Below are 18,523 nucleotides of genomic sequence, written 5' to 3' on the forward strand. Positions count from 1 at the left end.
ACACAAGACAAGACGAGCAGGAACAGATCCTGAGCCAGAATCAAGTCAGATTGAGTTATAAATAAAGCGTTTTTCACAATATACACCGTTTTTTACAGAAAGTCATAATATTAAATGTTTACAATATCTTAATATCTTCATGCCTTATAGTCACATTTAGCAGATTAGATATAGACAGATATATATATATATATATATATATATATATATATATATGTGTGTTTTGTGTGTGTTAAATAAATGCTGTTCTTTTTTACTTTTTATTCATCTAAGAATCCTGAAAAAAAAAAAAGTATCACAGGTTCCAAAAAAAATATTAAGCAGCACAACTGTTTCCAGCATTGATAATAAATCAGCATATTAGAATGATTTCTGAAGGATCATGTGACACTGAAGACTGGAGTAATGATGCTGAAAATTCAGCTTTGATCATACGAATAAATTACATTTTAAAGTATATTCAAATAGAAAACCAGCATTTTAAATGGCAATAATATTTCTGTATATTTGATCAAATAAATGCAGCCTTGATGAGCAGAAGAAACTTCTTTAAAAACATAAAAAAATTATTCTGATCCCAAACTTTTGAACGGCACTGTATATCCAAATTTCCATAAAAAGCTCGGCATTAATAATTACATTCTGCAACGAAAAAAAAACAAGCAGCTGACATTTAGAATATATTGCTTTACATGAGAGTACTGTATGTATGCAAATAGAGCTATAAAGATATACATCCAAATTTATACATAGATTTGCGAAAATAGAGTTTACATTTTTGCAACAATACAAACAATTGCACAGTTGAGATATGCTATATAGTATATATTGCTCTACATGAGAGTACTGTATGGGTAAAGTAGATGTACTATATATCCAACTTGTAATCTATCAATACTGTAAGCAAATAATACAACAGACAATGCAATGCTTTCCATGAAAATTCCTGCTTGCTTAGAAACAGAATGACTGAAGAAAAGTCAGAAAAGATGTGTGGAGTCACAAAAGCACCTCAGTACAGCTTCAGGAAGATGGACTTGGTTTTATTTGGAAAAAGGCAGATGTAAAAACAAATACCTCTCTGCTCTTTGGCGAGCTGTTCGGCCTGCTCCCACACCTCGATGGCGTAGAGGAAGTTGGAGGTGACCTGGACGTAGCTGGCTGCCATCTGGTGGATGCGCTGGGGGATGGTGACGGAGGAGCTGGTGCTCTGGCTGGAGCTGCTGGAGGAGTAGCTGCCCGCACTGCCAGGAGACAGTTTAGGAGAGACCGGAGACGGCATTCCCGCCGTTTTACTGCAGGACGCAGAGGACAGAGACGAGAGCGAGTCAGGACGCAATGAAGAGCTATTCCTCCTGTCCTCACTGGAAGTGTTTAAGAGACTAACTACCAAGATAAACTATGAAAACTAAGTTTATTCATATGTACAGGGTTTCTGCAGGTTTTATGAAGGTATAGTTAAGACTTATAATGTAAAGAATAAATTGAAAATTGAATTTACTGTATCATCTTTCCACACTGAAAAAAGGTGATGCTCTTCATCAGTATATCTGTCTTGTTTTCAGTGCAAAATCTTAATTCTTAAAATCAAGATACATTTACTTGAGAAGCAAAATGAAATGATAGGAAGTCTTGATTTTTGAGAAATTGATCAAAATGAAGTGAGTTTATGATTAAAAAAAGAACAAATATCTGCCAATGGACTGAAAAAAAATTATTTTGGAAAAAAGGTTGCTTTAAGCATAAACTCATATAATTTTGTTATATTTTTGAGTAATTTAATGTATCTTGATGTTTAAATATTTATAACTAAAAACAAATACTGAGGAAGATATTTTATATTTTTATTTGCAATGCATGGCATTAAATGTGCATTTTGAAATACTGGCTTATATTTCAAGAAGAGAACATAGCACAACCTCACGTTTTAACACATTTTTAGAAAGAAAGGCAAGTGCAAAAAAAAAATAAAATAAATTTTAATATCAATTTTGTTAATTTGCAAGTTATTTACTGTTTGCCATTGCATAATGACAACCTGTGATCTGGTATATAAAAGTGGAGCGAAATACCTATTGGTCTATATATTTTTTTTACTATATTTTTATTTATTTATTTTTTTAAATGTGGTTGCCAGGATGTTGCTAACGTGTTGTTACACACTGACATGCGGTTGCTATGATGTTGTGGGTGGACACCCTCACATTTCTATAATATTTACACAATCTACAATAATAATATAAACGAATGTAACTTACTTTGCTACTCCAGGAGACGGAGCTTGGGTATTACTCAACGAATTCTGGAAAAAATAAATAAATAAAACCTTAGTTAATACATCTTGTATATGTTATGATTTTGAAACATTTTGAGAAAAATTAACAACAACAACAATTAAATTTCACATCATAGTAATCTTTTCACAGACAAATACAACAAGGTTTTCATGTTTTCAGTAATTTTGTCATACTGGATTATTTCAGACCTACACTACCGTTAAAAAGTTTGGGGTCAGTAAGATTTTTTTTTAATGAAATTAATATTTTTAGATTTAGCAAGGACACATTAGATTGATCAAAAGACAGTAAAGTAATAGAAATGTTTCTTGAGCAGCAAATCAGCATATTAAGAATGATGTCTGAAGGATCATGTGACACTGAAGACTGGAGTAATGATGCTGAAAATACAGCTTTAGATCACAGACATAAATTACATTTTACAATAAAACATTTAAATTCAAACAGAAATCAGTTTAAATTGTAATCATATTTTTAAATATTTAATTAATATAATGATATTTAACAAAGCAAAACACAGCCTTGGTTCTTTCAAAAACATTAAAAAAAAATCATACAGACTCAAAACATTTAAACTGTAGTGTAGATCTGCAAATAGTTTGAGAAGAGGAACCTTGGGTTACACTCTATTTTAAGGTGTCCTTGTTACAGTGTAATTATACATTTAAGTACTGAGTAATATTAATTAACTACACGCACTTACTATATGGTTAGGGTTAGGATTAGGGTTTGGCTTAGGGTTACTTGCATGTAATTATGCATAATTTATTGTTATTATAATAGTAAGTACATGTAACATGTGTAACAAGGACACCTTTAAATAAAGTGTTACCGAACCTTGACATGCCAACCTTATAGTCGTAATATAAAAAACAGAAAATCCCGTTACCTTCAAGTGTTCAGTGAGCGTTTTAGAGTATTTCAGTGCACTTTCTTTGCGTAGCTTGAAGAGCCTCAAATACAGGAGCGCTTGGCACCTCAGGCTGCAGAGAGACACAGACGGATCCACTGATTAGATCTGCCACTGGTTACCAAACACTGGATCCACATTAACTTAGGTTTACTTTATTTTTTTACTTTATCTTTACTTTATAACTGGGATCAAACATTGGCAATACATTTGAAGGAATAGTCTGCCAAAAATGAATATTTTGTCATCATTTACTCACCCTCCACTTGTTCCAAACCTGTATGAGTTTCCTTGAAGATAAAAAGATAGTTTGAAGAATGTTGATAGCCAAACAGTTGATGGCAGCCATTGACTTCCTTAGTACAGAAAAAGTCAATGGGGACCGGAAACAGTCTGGTTACCAACATTCTGTAAAATATCTTCTTTTGTGTTCAACAGAACAAAGAAACTCACACAAGTGTACTAGGAGTAAATAATGACAGGATTCTAATTTTTGGGTGAACTATTCCTTTAACATCACTCTGTAGGAAATTTTAGATTATAAAGATTATGAAAGCATACATGCAAATAAACCATGAGTCAGTCTTCACGACGATTCAGTGCACTTTAATCGATTTAAAACACAACCCATTCGATTATTAGTTCACTGTGTCCACAATGAAGATGATTATCTCCTCATATTCTCCCTCGTTTTCATTTAGAGAGCAGTGGTTGGCCTTGCTGTGAATGAACATGGTTGACCTAAAAGTGCAGAACTGCTGCGTTTCTGCTACGTACCACAGCACCGCTAGCCTTTTGTCTGCAGAGGTTGCATCCGGCGCCAGGTAGCTCTTCAGCTTCATAGTGTACCTGCACAACACGCAAACACACACGTTTGTCAGCAAACTTTGAAAGCACAATGAAGAGAGACGCTGGAGGACATATTCTGGCAACTTACTTGATGAGTTCCACGGTTTCTGCGTACATGGGGAAGGGCGATTTGGCCTCCTGGGCACTTTTCTCCAGGGCGTTTCCACACTCGATGAAAGACACCACAGCATCCAGGTAGTACACGGCTTTCTCAAACCGGTCCATCTGTGGAAAGGACGACGCACATCAGAGCCAAAACTAACTCCACACTAAGCTCCATTCCACACGTTATGTTACGAAATGTGTGAGAATGCAAAGATGTGCTATAAAGGACAATCAATTGTCTTTTTTTATTCTCAGCTTTCATGCCTGCATTTACTTCTGACACATATTTTTGACATATGGGTCAAAGACGAGACGTCCCATTTTGGAGTCCCCATCAAATTTAATTTACATGCATAGAAAGCATATTAAAGGCAAGTAAAGCATCTACTTTTAATGCTTTAAACAACATGTCAAAAATATAGGTGAAATAATGTTCTGTCTTCATTCAGCGTAACAGATATATTTATGTGAAAGTGAAACAATTATACTGCCCAGTACTTATTAAAATATATGGTCACACTTTAGTTTGGGGACCAATTCTCACTATTAACTACCACTTTTGCCTCAAACTCCTAATCTTGCTGCTTATTAATTTTTAGTAAGTTATTTGTTAGTTTAGGTATGAGGTAGGATTAAGGGATCTAAAATATGCTCATGCAGAATAAGACATTAATATGCATTTTATAAGTAATATGCATGCTAATAAACAACTGTTAATAGTGAGAATTGAGTGTTACCTCGAATATATAAAAGAAAAAGTGATCATACTAAATGCTATTATATTTTAAATAATAAAAACATCTTGCTGAGTGGCAAATACTGGTAAAGAAGTAAATTACAGTTAATTAGTATTTTAGGGGCTGCACTGTGAGTCTTTTAATGTCATCGTATGACTCTCATTTTAAATAGGCCTGACAAGATTTTTTTAGTATATGAACTAGTGTTACACTGAATGACATCATAGTGGGTGTCTTCTGTAAACCATGATAAAAATGCATGATAGGCATTATTTTTTGCTCAGAAAAAAAAAAAAAATTAAGGTTGCATTAAATATTTTTTGATGCTTGATAACCCCTTTATAGAAAGAAACAGAACTGACCCATGTGCTTCGTGTGAGGAGAGCACCTGTTGTGTCGCTCTCAATGTAGAACTAAGACAAAAGGTCAGGGGTCACAGAAATATCATGCAGATTATCTGACACGCACGTCGAGAACCGTAGGCCAGTAAACAAACCCTCACCAGAGCATCTGCGTTGTGTTTCAGTTTCTTGGCTTCTTGAAGGTAATGATCAGCTGAATGAACCCTGCAATTCAGATGAAGGACTGGCTGTTACTTCACAAAAGAGTGTGACATCAAAAGTTCAAAAACTTCAACACCATGTCCAAAAATTAAGACGGAAGAGTTGAACAATGAAGTAATAAATAATGAAAATAATCACAGCCAATAACAATACATGATGCTGAAATGCCCCACTATGTGTAGCCAGATTTTAGACCAATGAGATTTCACCATGCACTGTAAAAATGTTGTAAACAAAACAAAGACTTTGAGTCGATTTCAAATGTTTAATTCAGTGTAGGGTTGTGACGGTGAGGAAATTTTCCCACCGGTTAATCGACGTGTGACAACACCGGTAATACCGGTATCACCGTTGGGGTGGGAGCGGGTGTTAGTTCGTTTGAGTTTCCCACTTTTCTTAGCTTTCAAATGGCTTGTAAAAGTGCCGCAATTCGGCGCCAAGCAATTGTTCGTTTGAGTTTTCCCTCTTTTCCTCGGATTTCTTGGCTTTAAAATAGCTTGGAAAAAGTGCTGTGCGCGTTTTACTTTCACTTTCAAATTAGCGGCAATTCGGTGTCGATTCAATTCAAGCAACAATGTCAAACTCATAACTTTTATTAACAAAACGAATAAAAATACACCATATATGCCAAATAAAATTACTTGGGCTACACAAAATTTAAATGTGTATATAAAACTGAAAATCAGCAAACACTGTGGAACAAAATAAATAAGAAACAGAACGTTTATTAGCAAAACGAATAAGAAAGCTTGGAGGCACGGCATACACACCTTGATGTAAAATAAAATACACAAAGTTTAAATAAAGTAATCAGCAAACACTGTGGAACCAAATAAGAAACGAATGTTAAAAAAAAAAACTTCCAGTCAATAGGTTTTTTAAAATCTAAAATACTGCCAAACAGACGCCTTTGCGTTTCCTTTCTAAACAATCTTCTGCCATCGTCTTGTCTGTCTCACCTCACTCTTGTCAGTCAGCTCGACTCACTCTCCTCACGTGATAAATAAAATCTGACTCCTGCTCTGTGGTGCACTGTCGTTCGCGCACGGTTCGGCACGCTGCATTGAGCGTTTAGTTTTTAAAAGTGTCTGTCCTCTAACTGAACTAGGCTAAATTATTTTTGTTTCTATAAAAAAATCAAAACGACGGTGCGGGGGCGGTGCCGCGGTAGGCAATTTACATAACCGTTGTTGCGGCTTAACACCGGTATAACCGAAAAACACAGTCTATCGCAGCAAGCCTAATTCAGTGTGTTTCTTATTTGAGAAATTTCTTAAGGAATATTTTTGGGTTTTTTCAAATTGGGTGTGACTTCTCAGTGTGACATGATGGAAAAAAAAGAAAAAGGTCTAGTAATAGACCATTAAATCGGATTAACATTAAAGCTTTTATCACAATCACACAGTGTAAAAGGATCTTAATTATTCAGACAAAAGATGAAAATCTCCATACCTGTCTTCAAACAGGAGTTTGGATCTAGATTTAGAGCCATCAGAGAGAGGCGGCACTGCAATAGGATTCTCTGTTTTAGAGCTTTTCTCCTGGAAATAAAAAAAAAAACATCTTAACAAATGTCTAAGGATTCTTAAATCAAGATACATTTATAATGACATAAGAAGTCTAGTTTTCTGAGAAACTGATCCAAGACGATCAAGAGTTTGTGATTGAAACAAGAACAAATATCTGCCGACTGGCTCAGAAAAATCTACGTAATTCAAATGGAAAACAAGTTTTCATTCCCCACTGGCAGATGTTTTAAGCTTAAACACTTTCATTTTGTTCAATTTTTCAAGACTTTACATTTGCACCTGAAGTAAATGTTTAGATGGAAAACAAAAATAATGAGGAAAATATTACTTTTTTGCAATGCTTGCAATATTTAATAACATGACTATGAATTTAAGACTTGCTGAAACCCTCGCTATGGCAAAACAAAGTCTAAAGAGTTAGAAAATACTAAGCAAAGGCATGTACATAGACACACACACAAATACAATGAAAAGGTGGCACATATGCATTTATGTAGAATGTAAAACTATGCACGTATTAAAAATATGAAATTTTCCTTGCTTTGAGGCTGACGGGACAGAACTGTCAGTTTAGTACTGCATTATTACATAAGTGTTGCAAAACCCTCCAGACACTCCATACGTCACTGTACATACACGTGTTGCGCAAAAGGCGGAGACTGTAAACACTGGCAGCATACAGAGGGCCACAAGCGCAAACACACCTTGGCATCCCTGCGTAAGGGCTTGTCGTCGCCTTTGCGGTGTTTGGAGTTGGAGCTGCTCTTGCTGCTGGGTACAGAGGCGGAGGACTGGCTGAGCGTCCGCTTGCGGCCCTGGTGCTCTGATTTGGGCGTCCGCTGCAGCGTGATGGAAGGAGAGGGCGCAGACTCCTTCTCTTTGTCCTGAGCACGCTTAGATGAGCTACAGAAAACATTTAACATGATTACCAAACAGCTCGGGACAATTATTTACACTGCTCTGAAGACTCTACTGATGTGAGAGGGTAATGGTCTGCTATTCAATTTAGTGCAATAGAAAATAGGCTTTCACTCTTTTCAAGACATTATTTTTTACATACATATTACATAAGCATATATATTTTTGTGGCCAGAAAGAATATGCCAATAACTAAAATATAGCACAACGTCATGCATTTTAATGCTTTTGTAGAACGAAAAGCCAGTGTTTAAAAAAAAAATACAAATAAATAAAAAGAAGTCAATGTCAATTCACAAGTTATTTGTGACCCTGGAGCACAAAAGCAGTCTTAAGTCGCTGGGGTATATTTGTAGCAATAGCCAACAATACATGGTTTACAATATATTCAAATTGAAAATAGATATTTAAATTGCAATAAAATCTCACAACAGCAAATGTAGCCTTAGTGAGCATAAGAGGCTTTAAAAAAAAAAAATTTTAATGACCCCAAACTGTTGAACAATAATGTGCGTTTACAATTAAACCAAGCATACAACCAAAACCCATGCTCAACATGCTTTAAGCGGCTGACCAATCACAACAGACTGGGTGATCGGAAGGTGGGCGTTTAACAAGATAGGATCTACAACAGAGCGTTTCTGGCAGAGGGTGAAAAGAAGTGCTGAAGCAGTGTCTTTAAATATACCCCAAAATAAAATCCCCACAAAACAGCTTCCACCAACCTTGTGCTTTCTCTTCCCCTTGCTGGCTGCCTTTTCTCCCGGCTGTTTCTGGAAGTCTTTCCCCTCGGGAGGGGAGCTCCTCTCCGCTTTCACCTCCGTTTCCTTGTAGACTCGACCAGGCACTCTGGACAGCAGACCGAGGTCGATCTGCACCACCAGTCTGGACAGCAGCCTCCCTTCTTGGTCACTCAGCGGGGAAAGCATGGGCGAGAACAGGACAGACGGGTTCTCGGCATACTGCTCTCTCGGCGTCTGCGAAGACGAGGGGACGCTTTCGTTTCCCTCCGAGTCCGACGATGACGAGTCGGATTCTATGAACTCGCGGGACTTGCTGGCCGTTTTCTTGCGTTTGTCTTGTGCCGGTCGAGGAGAGGAGGTTTTGGGCTCCTTCTTGATGTTGGGTTTGCGGGGGCCTTTGTTGGGCGCGCGGACTCTGTGTGGCGGGATCTCGGGCGAGGGTTCGGTCTCCACCTTGAGCCCACCCTTCGGCTCCTCAACCACTGGCGGCTTCTCTGGCTTTTTAGGCTGCTTCTTGCCCACCACCACTCGCCGCCCGCCCTGACTTCCCCCCTCACTCTGAGCAGGAGACTTCTGACTTCGCCTGTCTTGCCCCTTCTGGTTTGGCCGAAGGTCTCGCCCGCCAGAGGGCGTCACGTCTTTTGAACCCGGGCCACTGTAGATCCTGCTGGAGCCGGTTTCTCGCCCCTCTTTCTTATACTTTGTTGGCGTCGTGCTGCTGTTCTCCACCGGAGAAGCTGGGGACAACTTGTTGACTTTCTTGAACCAGTTGTCCAGCTGCCATTTGTTAGCCGTGGGCTGTTCCCGCTGTGATGTCAAACAGGGAAACTTGCACTGAGTGCGACATCAAACTCAGTTTAGCATAAAACCTAATTAGTATAACCTAATGGCCTAACAATGTTGAGGGAAATATACACTAGGGTTGTGACGGTGAGGAAATTTACCCACCGGTTAATCGACGTGTGACAACACCGATAATACCGGTATCACATGGGGACAGGGGCGTTTCCTCTTTTCCTCGCTATTAATTAGCTTGTAAAAGCGGCGTGTGCATTTTACTTTCATTTTCAAATAGCTGGAATTCGGCGTAAAACAATTGTTCGTTTGAATTTTCCCTCTTTTCTCGCTTTCCTTCGCTTTTAAATAGCTTAAAAGCACCGTGTGCATTTTACTTTCACTTTCAAATTAGCGGCAATTTGGCTTCAATTGCTTGAATGCAACAACAAAATACTACGTCAAACTCACTTTAGCCTATATATATATATATATATATATATATATATAAAACATGTAACTTTTATTAACAAAACGAATATAAATACACAATGCTATAGGGCAGGCTATGCCTAATATAAAATAACAAATAACTTACATAAAGTTTAAATAGGTAGCCTTTACAAAACTGGAAATAAGTAAAAATGTAAAATATATAACCAAATAAATAAGAAACGTAGAAAGTTTATTAGCAAAACGACTAAGAAAGCTTGGAGGCATGGCATACACCTTGATGTCAAATAAAATAAATAAATGACACAAAGTTTAAATAAAGTAAAATTCAGCAAATAACCAAATAAATAAGAAACGTAGAACGTTTATTAGCAAAACGATTAAGAAAGCTTGGAGGCACGGCATACACCTTGATGTCAAATAAAGTAAATAAATTACACAAAGTTGAAATAAAGTAAAAATCAGCAAACAATGTGGAACCAATTAAATAAGAAACGAATGTTTAAAAAAACTTCCAAAATCACCTTAGATAAACGGCAAAAGTCAACAGGCATTTCAAAATCCAAAATATTGCCAAACAGGTGCTTTTCATCTGACTCCTGCTCCTGATCTGGGATGTGACTGTTGTTCGGCACGTTCCATTGAGCAGTCGCGTTCAGTTTTTAATCGTAGTGTCTGTTCTCTAACTGAACTAAATGATTTTTATTACTATAAAAAAAATCTAAACGACGGTGGGGGTCAGTGCCGCGGTGGGCAAGTGACGTAACCGGTGTTGCGGCTTAACACTGGTATCACCGTCAGCACTGTCTATTGCGGCAAGCCTAATATACATGCATCATATTGTTAGGGTTGGGGATTGAGAACCGGTTCTATATTTCCAAGAACCGTAGATTCGATAAGACACACATTTCAATTCCGCTTAATGCGTGTGCATTTTAATGTGAACATTCAAGCGCAAGAGAACTCAATTCGGACACATCTAAACGGCACTCGTATAGTGTGCAAATAACGAATTGAGTTCTCTTTCGCATCGTCTTGTGCTTGAACTGACAAATATACACAAAATGACATTAAAATTAGTGATGTCAATTGATTAAAAAAAATTAATTGCACATTTTCATGTAATTAATCACAATTAATTGCATATTAATATGTTTATATTGTTATAATTTCACACTGAATCTCCGAATTAGTGTAGAAACAACAAAGATGGTATATTTTAAATATGTGACCCTGGAGCACAAAAGCAGTCTTAAGTCGCTGGGGTATATTTGTAGCAATAGCCAAAAATACATTGTATGGGTCAAAATTATTGATTTTTCTTTTATGCCAAAAATCATTAGGATATTAAGTAAAGATCATGTTCCATGAAGATATTTTGTACATTTCCTACTTTAAATATATTAAAATGTAATTTTTGATTAGTAATATGCATTGCTAAGAACTTCATTTGGACAACTTTAAAGGTGATTTTCTCAATATTTAGATTTTTTTGCACCCTCAGATTCCAGATATTCAAATAGTTGCATCTCGGCCAAATATTGTCCTATCCTAACAAACCATACATCAATGGAAAGCCTATTTATTCAGCTTTCAGATGATGTATAAATCTCAATTTCGAAAAATTGACCCTTATGACTGGTTTTGTGGTCCAGGGTCACATATGTATTTAATGCCATCTTTTTACTAAGTAGCCTATTATTAATGAAGACCAGTACCATTGATACCAATACTGCGACTGATGCCTAATATAGATTCATCTTTATTCAAGCTACAAAAGTGAATCAGCGAGCAGAGCAGTGACTAATTCTCTTTTCTTCTGTTCTCTGATTTCCATCAAAGACAGACTGCAGCAGGTTTCACTTTAAAAGCAGCGCTGTCTCTTTAAAACCTGACACACGTAACGCGGATCTGACACACTTCTGGTTTTCTCTCCTTACCCTTTACGGTCATTTAGGACTTTAACTCATTTAAGACAAGGTTTACGAGGTCACTCACCAAAAATGGGCATTTTGACACAATTTTGTGTGTTTTTGTCTGTGAAAGAGAACTCAGCGCTGCATTAATTGTGTTATATATTTTTAACGTTTTAAACTGAAAACAAAAAAAAAATTATCGCACAATTAACGTGTTAATTCTGACAGCCTTAGTTAAAATACACTTGTAAAAACAGTTGGTTTTGTCTTAAGTGAATGTAAACAGTTGAGAAAGATGACGCATATGCATCAGTGTATTGGATCTGTGCATTCGGTCTTAAAGTGACAGCAGTCAATCAAAGAACAAAAGTAAAGAAAAATCACTCACTGATCTTGACTGAATAACAATTTTTCTAACTTTAAAGATTAATCTACATTTTATTTATAACAAAAAACCTACAGTGTTATTTTAAATTTGATTTCAATTTCTGTATTGTATTATTTGTGCTACTGCTAATTCATTTATTGGTTCTTATTTTAGTTTTGTACTGACTGTCTACTTGTCTTTAATAATATTGACAATCTTTATTAGTTAGTCTAATTGTTTTTGCAGTGTTATTTTTGTTAAAACCATAAGCAAAAGTTCCTTTTTGCTGCTCATTTTTTATTCTGTAGGCTGCTGATTTTTGTTCATGCGATTCAGCTGCAAAAGAATGCATGCAAAAAGACACAGAATAAATATGTTTGATATCTAAATGTTTTACCCTATTGGAATCAAAACCGGTAAGAACTGGAACCGAAAAGCAGAATTGGAATGGCTAAAACGATCCTCAAACCTACATACTGTATTATAATCGAGCAATCCTGCTCTGCAGTAAATCAGCGCTTGACCTGACGAGTTGATCTACACGTGCGTGTGAAGGTTGTGTTTGTGCAGGCGATTCACCTCGGGTGACGCAGGACGAGGTGGCTCGTTGTTCTCACTGTCTGTAGAGCTGCTCTCGCTCTCGCTGTCTGAGCCGGAGCTACTCTCCGAACCGCTGTGACTGCTGGTGTCGTCTCGATCAGGAGCCTCGCTGTTATTACTGTTGTTACTGGGGTAGACATACAAATGAATTACCTTCTTGTTGGCTACATCTTTCCTCATGCATTCACTACAACTTTGCAAAGGCACAAATCCAAGTGAGATGATGACAAAACACACCTTGAGCAAGTGTATTTACCAAAAGCTTCCATAATGAGCAATGTGCATCTCTTTACCTGTCATTTACAAGATTTACGTAGGGCCGTTTGCACCAGCTGTGCGCAAGTTACAACTTACCCTAGTTTGGACATAAAGAGGCACTACGTTACAACATACACACTACTAAATGCACTACTAAACTTTGTATACTATGTATAAACTAAATATTTACTAAAGTCCATGAGCAGGAGGAATAAAATAGCAGATTGACTGAATTGCACCAATGAGCTCACGTTTTACTTCAATCTCTCGCATTTTAAGAAAACATTATGTGAAAAATTACTTTGTTAGTGGCTCTTCAACACAAACCCGATCTAAACAGCGCGCCTAAAATCAGTAATAATAAATTTCATTTCTGCTTTTTTTTTGTATCAGTATTTACTTATTGCTATTAATTTCAAATACAGTTTCTGAATGTTATTTACATCATTTAGGGCTGTAATAAAATGTGTACATTTTCTGATTAAAATAATTAACTGAATTCTTTTTTTAAAGACATGCAAGTGTACAGTAATTGCTAAAATAAGTAAAATTATTAATTATAAATAAATATTATAATAATATTACTTATTTATAAGGACCTATACTCACATAAAAATACTGATTGACGCAATTCAGGTTGTGCTGCTAATAGGAAAGGTAACTGTTCTTTTTTTTTAATTCTTTGTGCATTTAAACTGCTTTATGATCAACCTTTATGTGATGTTTGATTATGCGTTATGTTTGACGCATTTCAGGTTGAACTACTAAAAGGAAAATAAACTTTTTTTTGGTGCTAACTAACTAAAACCAAAGGTTTTAACAAGTAATTTTCTTATTTATTGCAAAAATGGATGTGCAAAATAAAATTACATCCCTATATTACTACATACACTATAAACAACACACTATATTAAAGGCATAGCTAAATGTGATATTTATTATAATGGATTTATGTGAAGATTGTTTACTTAAATACCTCACATAAATTAAGTTACAATATTCTTTTAATGTTCTGTAACAGTTTAGGCCTATTAAAATGTTAAAAATGATGGCACAACTTCAGTTTACACTCATTTTATCCCCAGTAATTGATTTTTAAAAAATTCATCCATCAGTAACAGAGGCATCAGTATTGGTGATACTTGCATTCATTTATAGTACTTAGTAAAAAGAAGCTATTATACAAACACATATATACTGCCATATACTGTTGATTCTACATTAAAAATTGTTATCATAATTATATTTTCACATTGAATCTCCTAATTAACGTTAGGTGAGATTAACCAGTCACAGGAAAATGTTTGATTAATTAGTTAATGTTTTAACTGACAGAACTAATAAAAATTGTTTAATTGTTTACAATGTTTTTTTAAGTGGAAATCAATGGAAGGCCATTTTTACCATTAGCTGCATGACGCAAAAGTTGTTAGAATCAAGGATAAACTGAAATTTACAGCATGTTAATATAACTTCTGCATGTGTTTGCTATTGGATCTTTGAGGGTAAACATCATATCTGACTATGCATTACTTTTTTTAGAGCTTATGACCTAATACCTACATTCTGCCTTAAGAACAAATGGTGCAACCAAATAAAAGTACAGTTACTTACAAACTAGCTAGTAGTTACTAAGTCTCTAGCATGGACTTTAACTGAAGTAAGAACTTACGAACGGCTGGTGCAAACCTACCTTAGAGATTGTAAAGTGTGTGGAGGCTTTTGCAAATTACTCAAGACAAGCTCAAGTAACGTCATAATCAAGAAACACGTTTCAAACTCCTTTTAAGTTTCTGACAGAAGCAAAGCGCATAGTGCAAGACACTGAAATACCTTACTACAGACTTTAATGTCCCAAAACTCACCAGCAATCAGTGGGATTCATTTTGACAGCACCAAAAAGAAATGGATTTCATTTCTTTCACACATGTATAACATCATAGCATATTTCAGATAAACTTGCCCCTAAATCCCACATTTCAAACTGTGTTTAGTTGCTTCACATGTTGGTCAGACTGTCCTTTCCTGTCTAAGCAGGCAGTTCTCGGCTGGAACAAAATGCATTATGGTCCAGAAAGTAGACCAGACAAAATTAGCAGTTCCTTAAATTAAGGCTAACCTAATTGTGCATGTTAAAATGTTTCATTGTTACCTTATGCCATGGAACCGAACAAATAAAGTACACCATCTCTCTGAATGCGAGTTGTGGTTTTGAGTGATGATAAACTTGAATGTCACCTTGTTGAGGTGTTTCGGGAGGGGTTTTTAGCAGGGTCTTGCTCTCCGTCACTGTCTTCGCTGCTGCTGAGCTTCAGATCTTCATGCAGCGTGCTGAAATGAGAGCAAGGCAAATTAGATCAGTTAAGGCCGACTGCAAAGGTGCAGCCGACGGTGCATTTATCTTGTAATATTCCTATATAGAAACGAGTACAATGAAAAGTATCATAATATATTGAGCTTCTAAAGCTTTTCATCTTGTTGAAATCGGCACATCTCAGTATCTCAAGCGTCTGTCAGGCTAGTTTTTTTTTTGGTGTGTTCCACACATTGGCAGCAGTTTGCAATGCGTTTCGTCTTCCCTCTGATGTTTTATAGCCAAATAGCATTTGCACCTTCATTCGAATGCATCTCCACTGGGATCAGACAGAGATCTCAGCCACACTTTACATATTACATGAGAGGCGAATTTTTATTTTTTCCAATTTTAACCGAAATTGTCTATATCAGCAGCTATCAATAGTCTATATTCGTCATTCGAAAGGAGAAACTGAAACATAGATATACGAGATATGAACAGATATACGAAACGTAAACAAAGAAGTGCTTTGAATATTTTGAATATCAGTTATGTTGATAACTTTCTTTATTTTAAGCAGCTCAAGTTGTTATGAAAATATTCACGTATTGGAACGCTCCGGTAAGATAACGTCACATTAGAACAGCCTTCTGTCTGTGCCGTCTTGACTTACTTGCTCGTTTTCATCACTTGTGCACTGACTCGTTCACTAAACTGAACATTCAATCAGAGTTCTCCCTCTCACCGATGGGCCCGACACAGATTTAACATGCTGAATGGGGCGAACTGCTGCCAACGTGTGGAACACACCAAAAAAACTAGCCCGACAGATGCTTGAGATACTCCTGAGATACTGAGATGTGCTGATTTCACCAAGATAAAAAGCTTTAAAAACTCAATATATTAGGATATACTTTTCATTTTACTCATTTCTATATAGGAATACCACAAGATAAATGCAATTTATCTACAGACAGAATCTAAGGCATGCTACTTCATATAAATCAATTAAATTTGTGTTTTTATTTATCTATTTAGTACTCAAGTTTGTAAAAACGCATTAAACATGTGCACTAATATACATTTACAATGAAAGTCAATTAGGGCTGAAATGATTAGTCGACATAATCGACAATAAAAAATTATCAACAAATATTTTTGTCGTCGAGTAGTCGTTTGATCTCATATGACCTAATGTAAGAGCCTGCAATAACACAGTTTGACCAGTGTGGCGCTGTAGTGCAAGACTGTAATTCAGCTCTCCTGGATGCAATTCAAGAGAAGACACAGTGCTTCAGTTCAGAGCAAATGCAGCCGAACCGGAGGCTGCTGAGCGGCGTTTGGATGAATATGTAAATATATACTGCGCACTTTCCTCTCAATAACAAAATAAACACATCAAAAACTGACAGCGGTGAGAAAGCAGCAGTTTAAAACGCATCTGATTACAGCGATGTGGATGTTTGCACGAGCTCTGCAGTTCAGTACTCCAGTAAAGTCCAGTCACGTCACGTTTATTTATATAGTACTTTATGCAATAGATAGCCTTAAACCAAGCAGCTTTACAGTATTAAACACGAAAAACCAGAGTCAGTGTTGCTTTCAGTTAGAATTACAACTTGATTTTCTGTTATAAAGCAGCTGTCGAGTGTGGAGCTAGCTAATGATAAAATCTTTTTATTAGTGGGGAAAAAACATTTAATTAAAGCTATAGTTTGGTTTGCAGATATCAAAGCTTGATCTAGGCTCAGGACTGTTTTGATTACCATAACACTATAAGGTATTTTAAGAGCGATTATGTTGTGAATAAAATATAGTTTATCCAAAAATAAAACGTCTTACCACTTACCTTTATTTAGTTTCTTATCCATATGACTTACAAAAAGATATTTTAGGCAGAATGATGTGTCATTCAGCTACTTTCTCATATAGCTAATTAAATGGTGAATAAGAGTTTCTCTGCCATCTCATTTTGTGTACCAAATATACTTATATAAATTAATTGTATAACTGTAATTACATATGACTTTCAAAAGCTGAAGTGATTACCTTAATTTATTTGTTAGAATATGTATAACTCAATATTTTAACTAATAGCAAAAGCTGAATAATCAATAAATGTCTACTGATTAATCAGCAAAATAATCGATGATTAGCTGATTAATCGGTCTAATACTCGTTAGATTAATCGAGTATCAAAATAATTGTTTGTTGCAGCCCTAAAGTCAACGGGACAACCATTGCACAATCAACAGCTTTTCCTATTGAGGGAGTCCAAACATAATTTTCTGTAGTAACTGACAGATGTTGTTCATAAAGCTTAACTTGCATTTTAATTGGAATATATCCTTAATATATAATACTAGGGGACAAAAGAACAGGAAAGGCTCAAGACATCTGCAGATCTAAAATAAATGCCTAATGCTTGACTGAACTCTTCAAATAGTTTAAAAAGAAAAAGCTCCAGGGCTTCTGACACAACAAGCAGATTTCAGTTTATCAGACAGTGACTCACTTCTGGTCGCTGTCGCTCGGCTTAGACGGGTGACTGGTGGACGCACTCTTTCCTGAGAGTTTTTCTAAGAAGGGAAAATAATCATCAGCGCACAAAATGCATCACTACAAAAGAGCGAAGAGCCGGTCTCATAAAATGATTTCTAGAACTTACTTTGTGCCCCAAAAGACAGGTGCTGGGCATCCTACAACAAAGATAACAGTTATACATTTATTACACATGACATTGTTGCACTGGTTTTAAAAGCTAAAACATTAGATATAAAAGTTCAAAATGATTCTGGACACTTTCTGAAACTATATCATCATTTGTTTGCTGAACGAACGAATGCAATGACATTCATAGACTTTGTGCACATTACGGGTCTAAATATGTTTTTGCGTGTTTTTAGTATTTATGCATGTGGGTATTATTTTCATTATTGTTGTCTGAATGACTGACTCATTGTTTCTATTATATCTTCCAAACATGATAAAAATGGACCGAGGCGAGTGTGCGGCAGGTGTCCTGCTGCTCTGTGAGCCTTTCATGTCTGACCTTGGAGGTGGAGAAGGGAAATTTTGATGGTTCTGTCTTGCAGGGCGTGTGAATGGCTGTTAGCGGAGGAGGCCAGACCTGAGTCATTTCCTGATGGAGAAACAAAAATGCAATCGAAAGAGCTTAAGCTCGTTTTGAACAATCTTTTCCTTCAAT

General features: G+C 36.2%; 1 protein-coding gene across 1 annotated transcript in view; it reads right to left on the reverse strand.

The window, feature by feature from the left end:
- The window catches only part of LOC107692940 (AF4/FMR2 family member 4-like), a 34,205-nt gene that overhangs the window by 2,525 nt on the left and 13,157 nt on the right, over window positions 1-18,523 (reverse strand). Inside the window, exons 5-19 of the mRNA XM_016492148.1 lie at window positions 18,368-18,457; window positions 17,984-18,014; window positions 17,831-17,894; window positions 15,258-15,350; window positions 12,741-12,888; window positions 8,476-9,458; window positions 7,695-7,926; window positions 6,914-7,002; window positions 5,401-5,464; window positions 5,261-5,311; window positions 4,145-4,281; window positions 3,985-4,056; window positions 3,187-3,280; window positions 2,259-2,302; window positions 1,078-1,295 (exon numbers count right to left, since the gene is read on the reverse strand). Coding sequence (XP_016347634.1) covers window positions 1,078-1,295; window positions 2,259-2,302; window positions 3,187-3,280; window positions 3,985-4,056; window positions 4,145-4,281; window positions 5,261-5,311; window positions 5,401-5,464; window positions 6,914-7,002; window positions 7,695-7,926; window positions 8,476-9,458; window positions 12,741-12,888; window positions 15,258-15,350; window positions 17,831-17,894; window positions 17,984-18,014; window positions 18,368-18,457 — 2,410 coding nt within the window. The remainder of the gene's footprint in view (window positions 1-1,077; window positions 1,296-2,258; window positions 2,303-3,186; window positions 3,281-3,984; window positions 4,057-4,144; window positions 4,282-5,260; window positions 5,312-5,400; window positions 5,465-6,913; window positions 7,003-7,694; window positions 7,927-8,475; window positions 9,459-12,740; window positions 12,889-15,257; window positions 15,351-17,830; window positions 17,895-17,983; window positions 18,015-18,367; window positions 18,458-18,523) is intronic.

The sequence above is a fragment of the Sinocyclocheilus anshuiensis genome, unplaced genomic scaffold (assembly GCF_001515605.1).
Source record: "Sinocyclocheilus anshuiensis isolate Anshui unplaced genomic scaffold, SAMN03320099.WGS_v1.1 scaffold658, whole genome shotgun sequence".
NCBI classification, from domain to species: Eukaryota; Metazoa; Chordata; class Actinopteri; order Cypriniformes; family Cyprinidae; genus Sinocyclocheilus; species Sinocyclocheilus anshuiensis.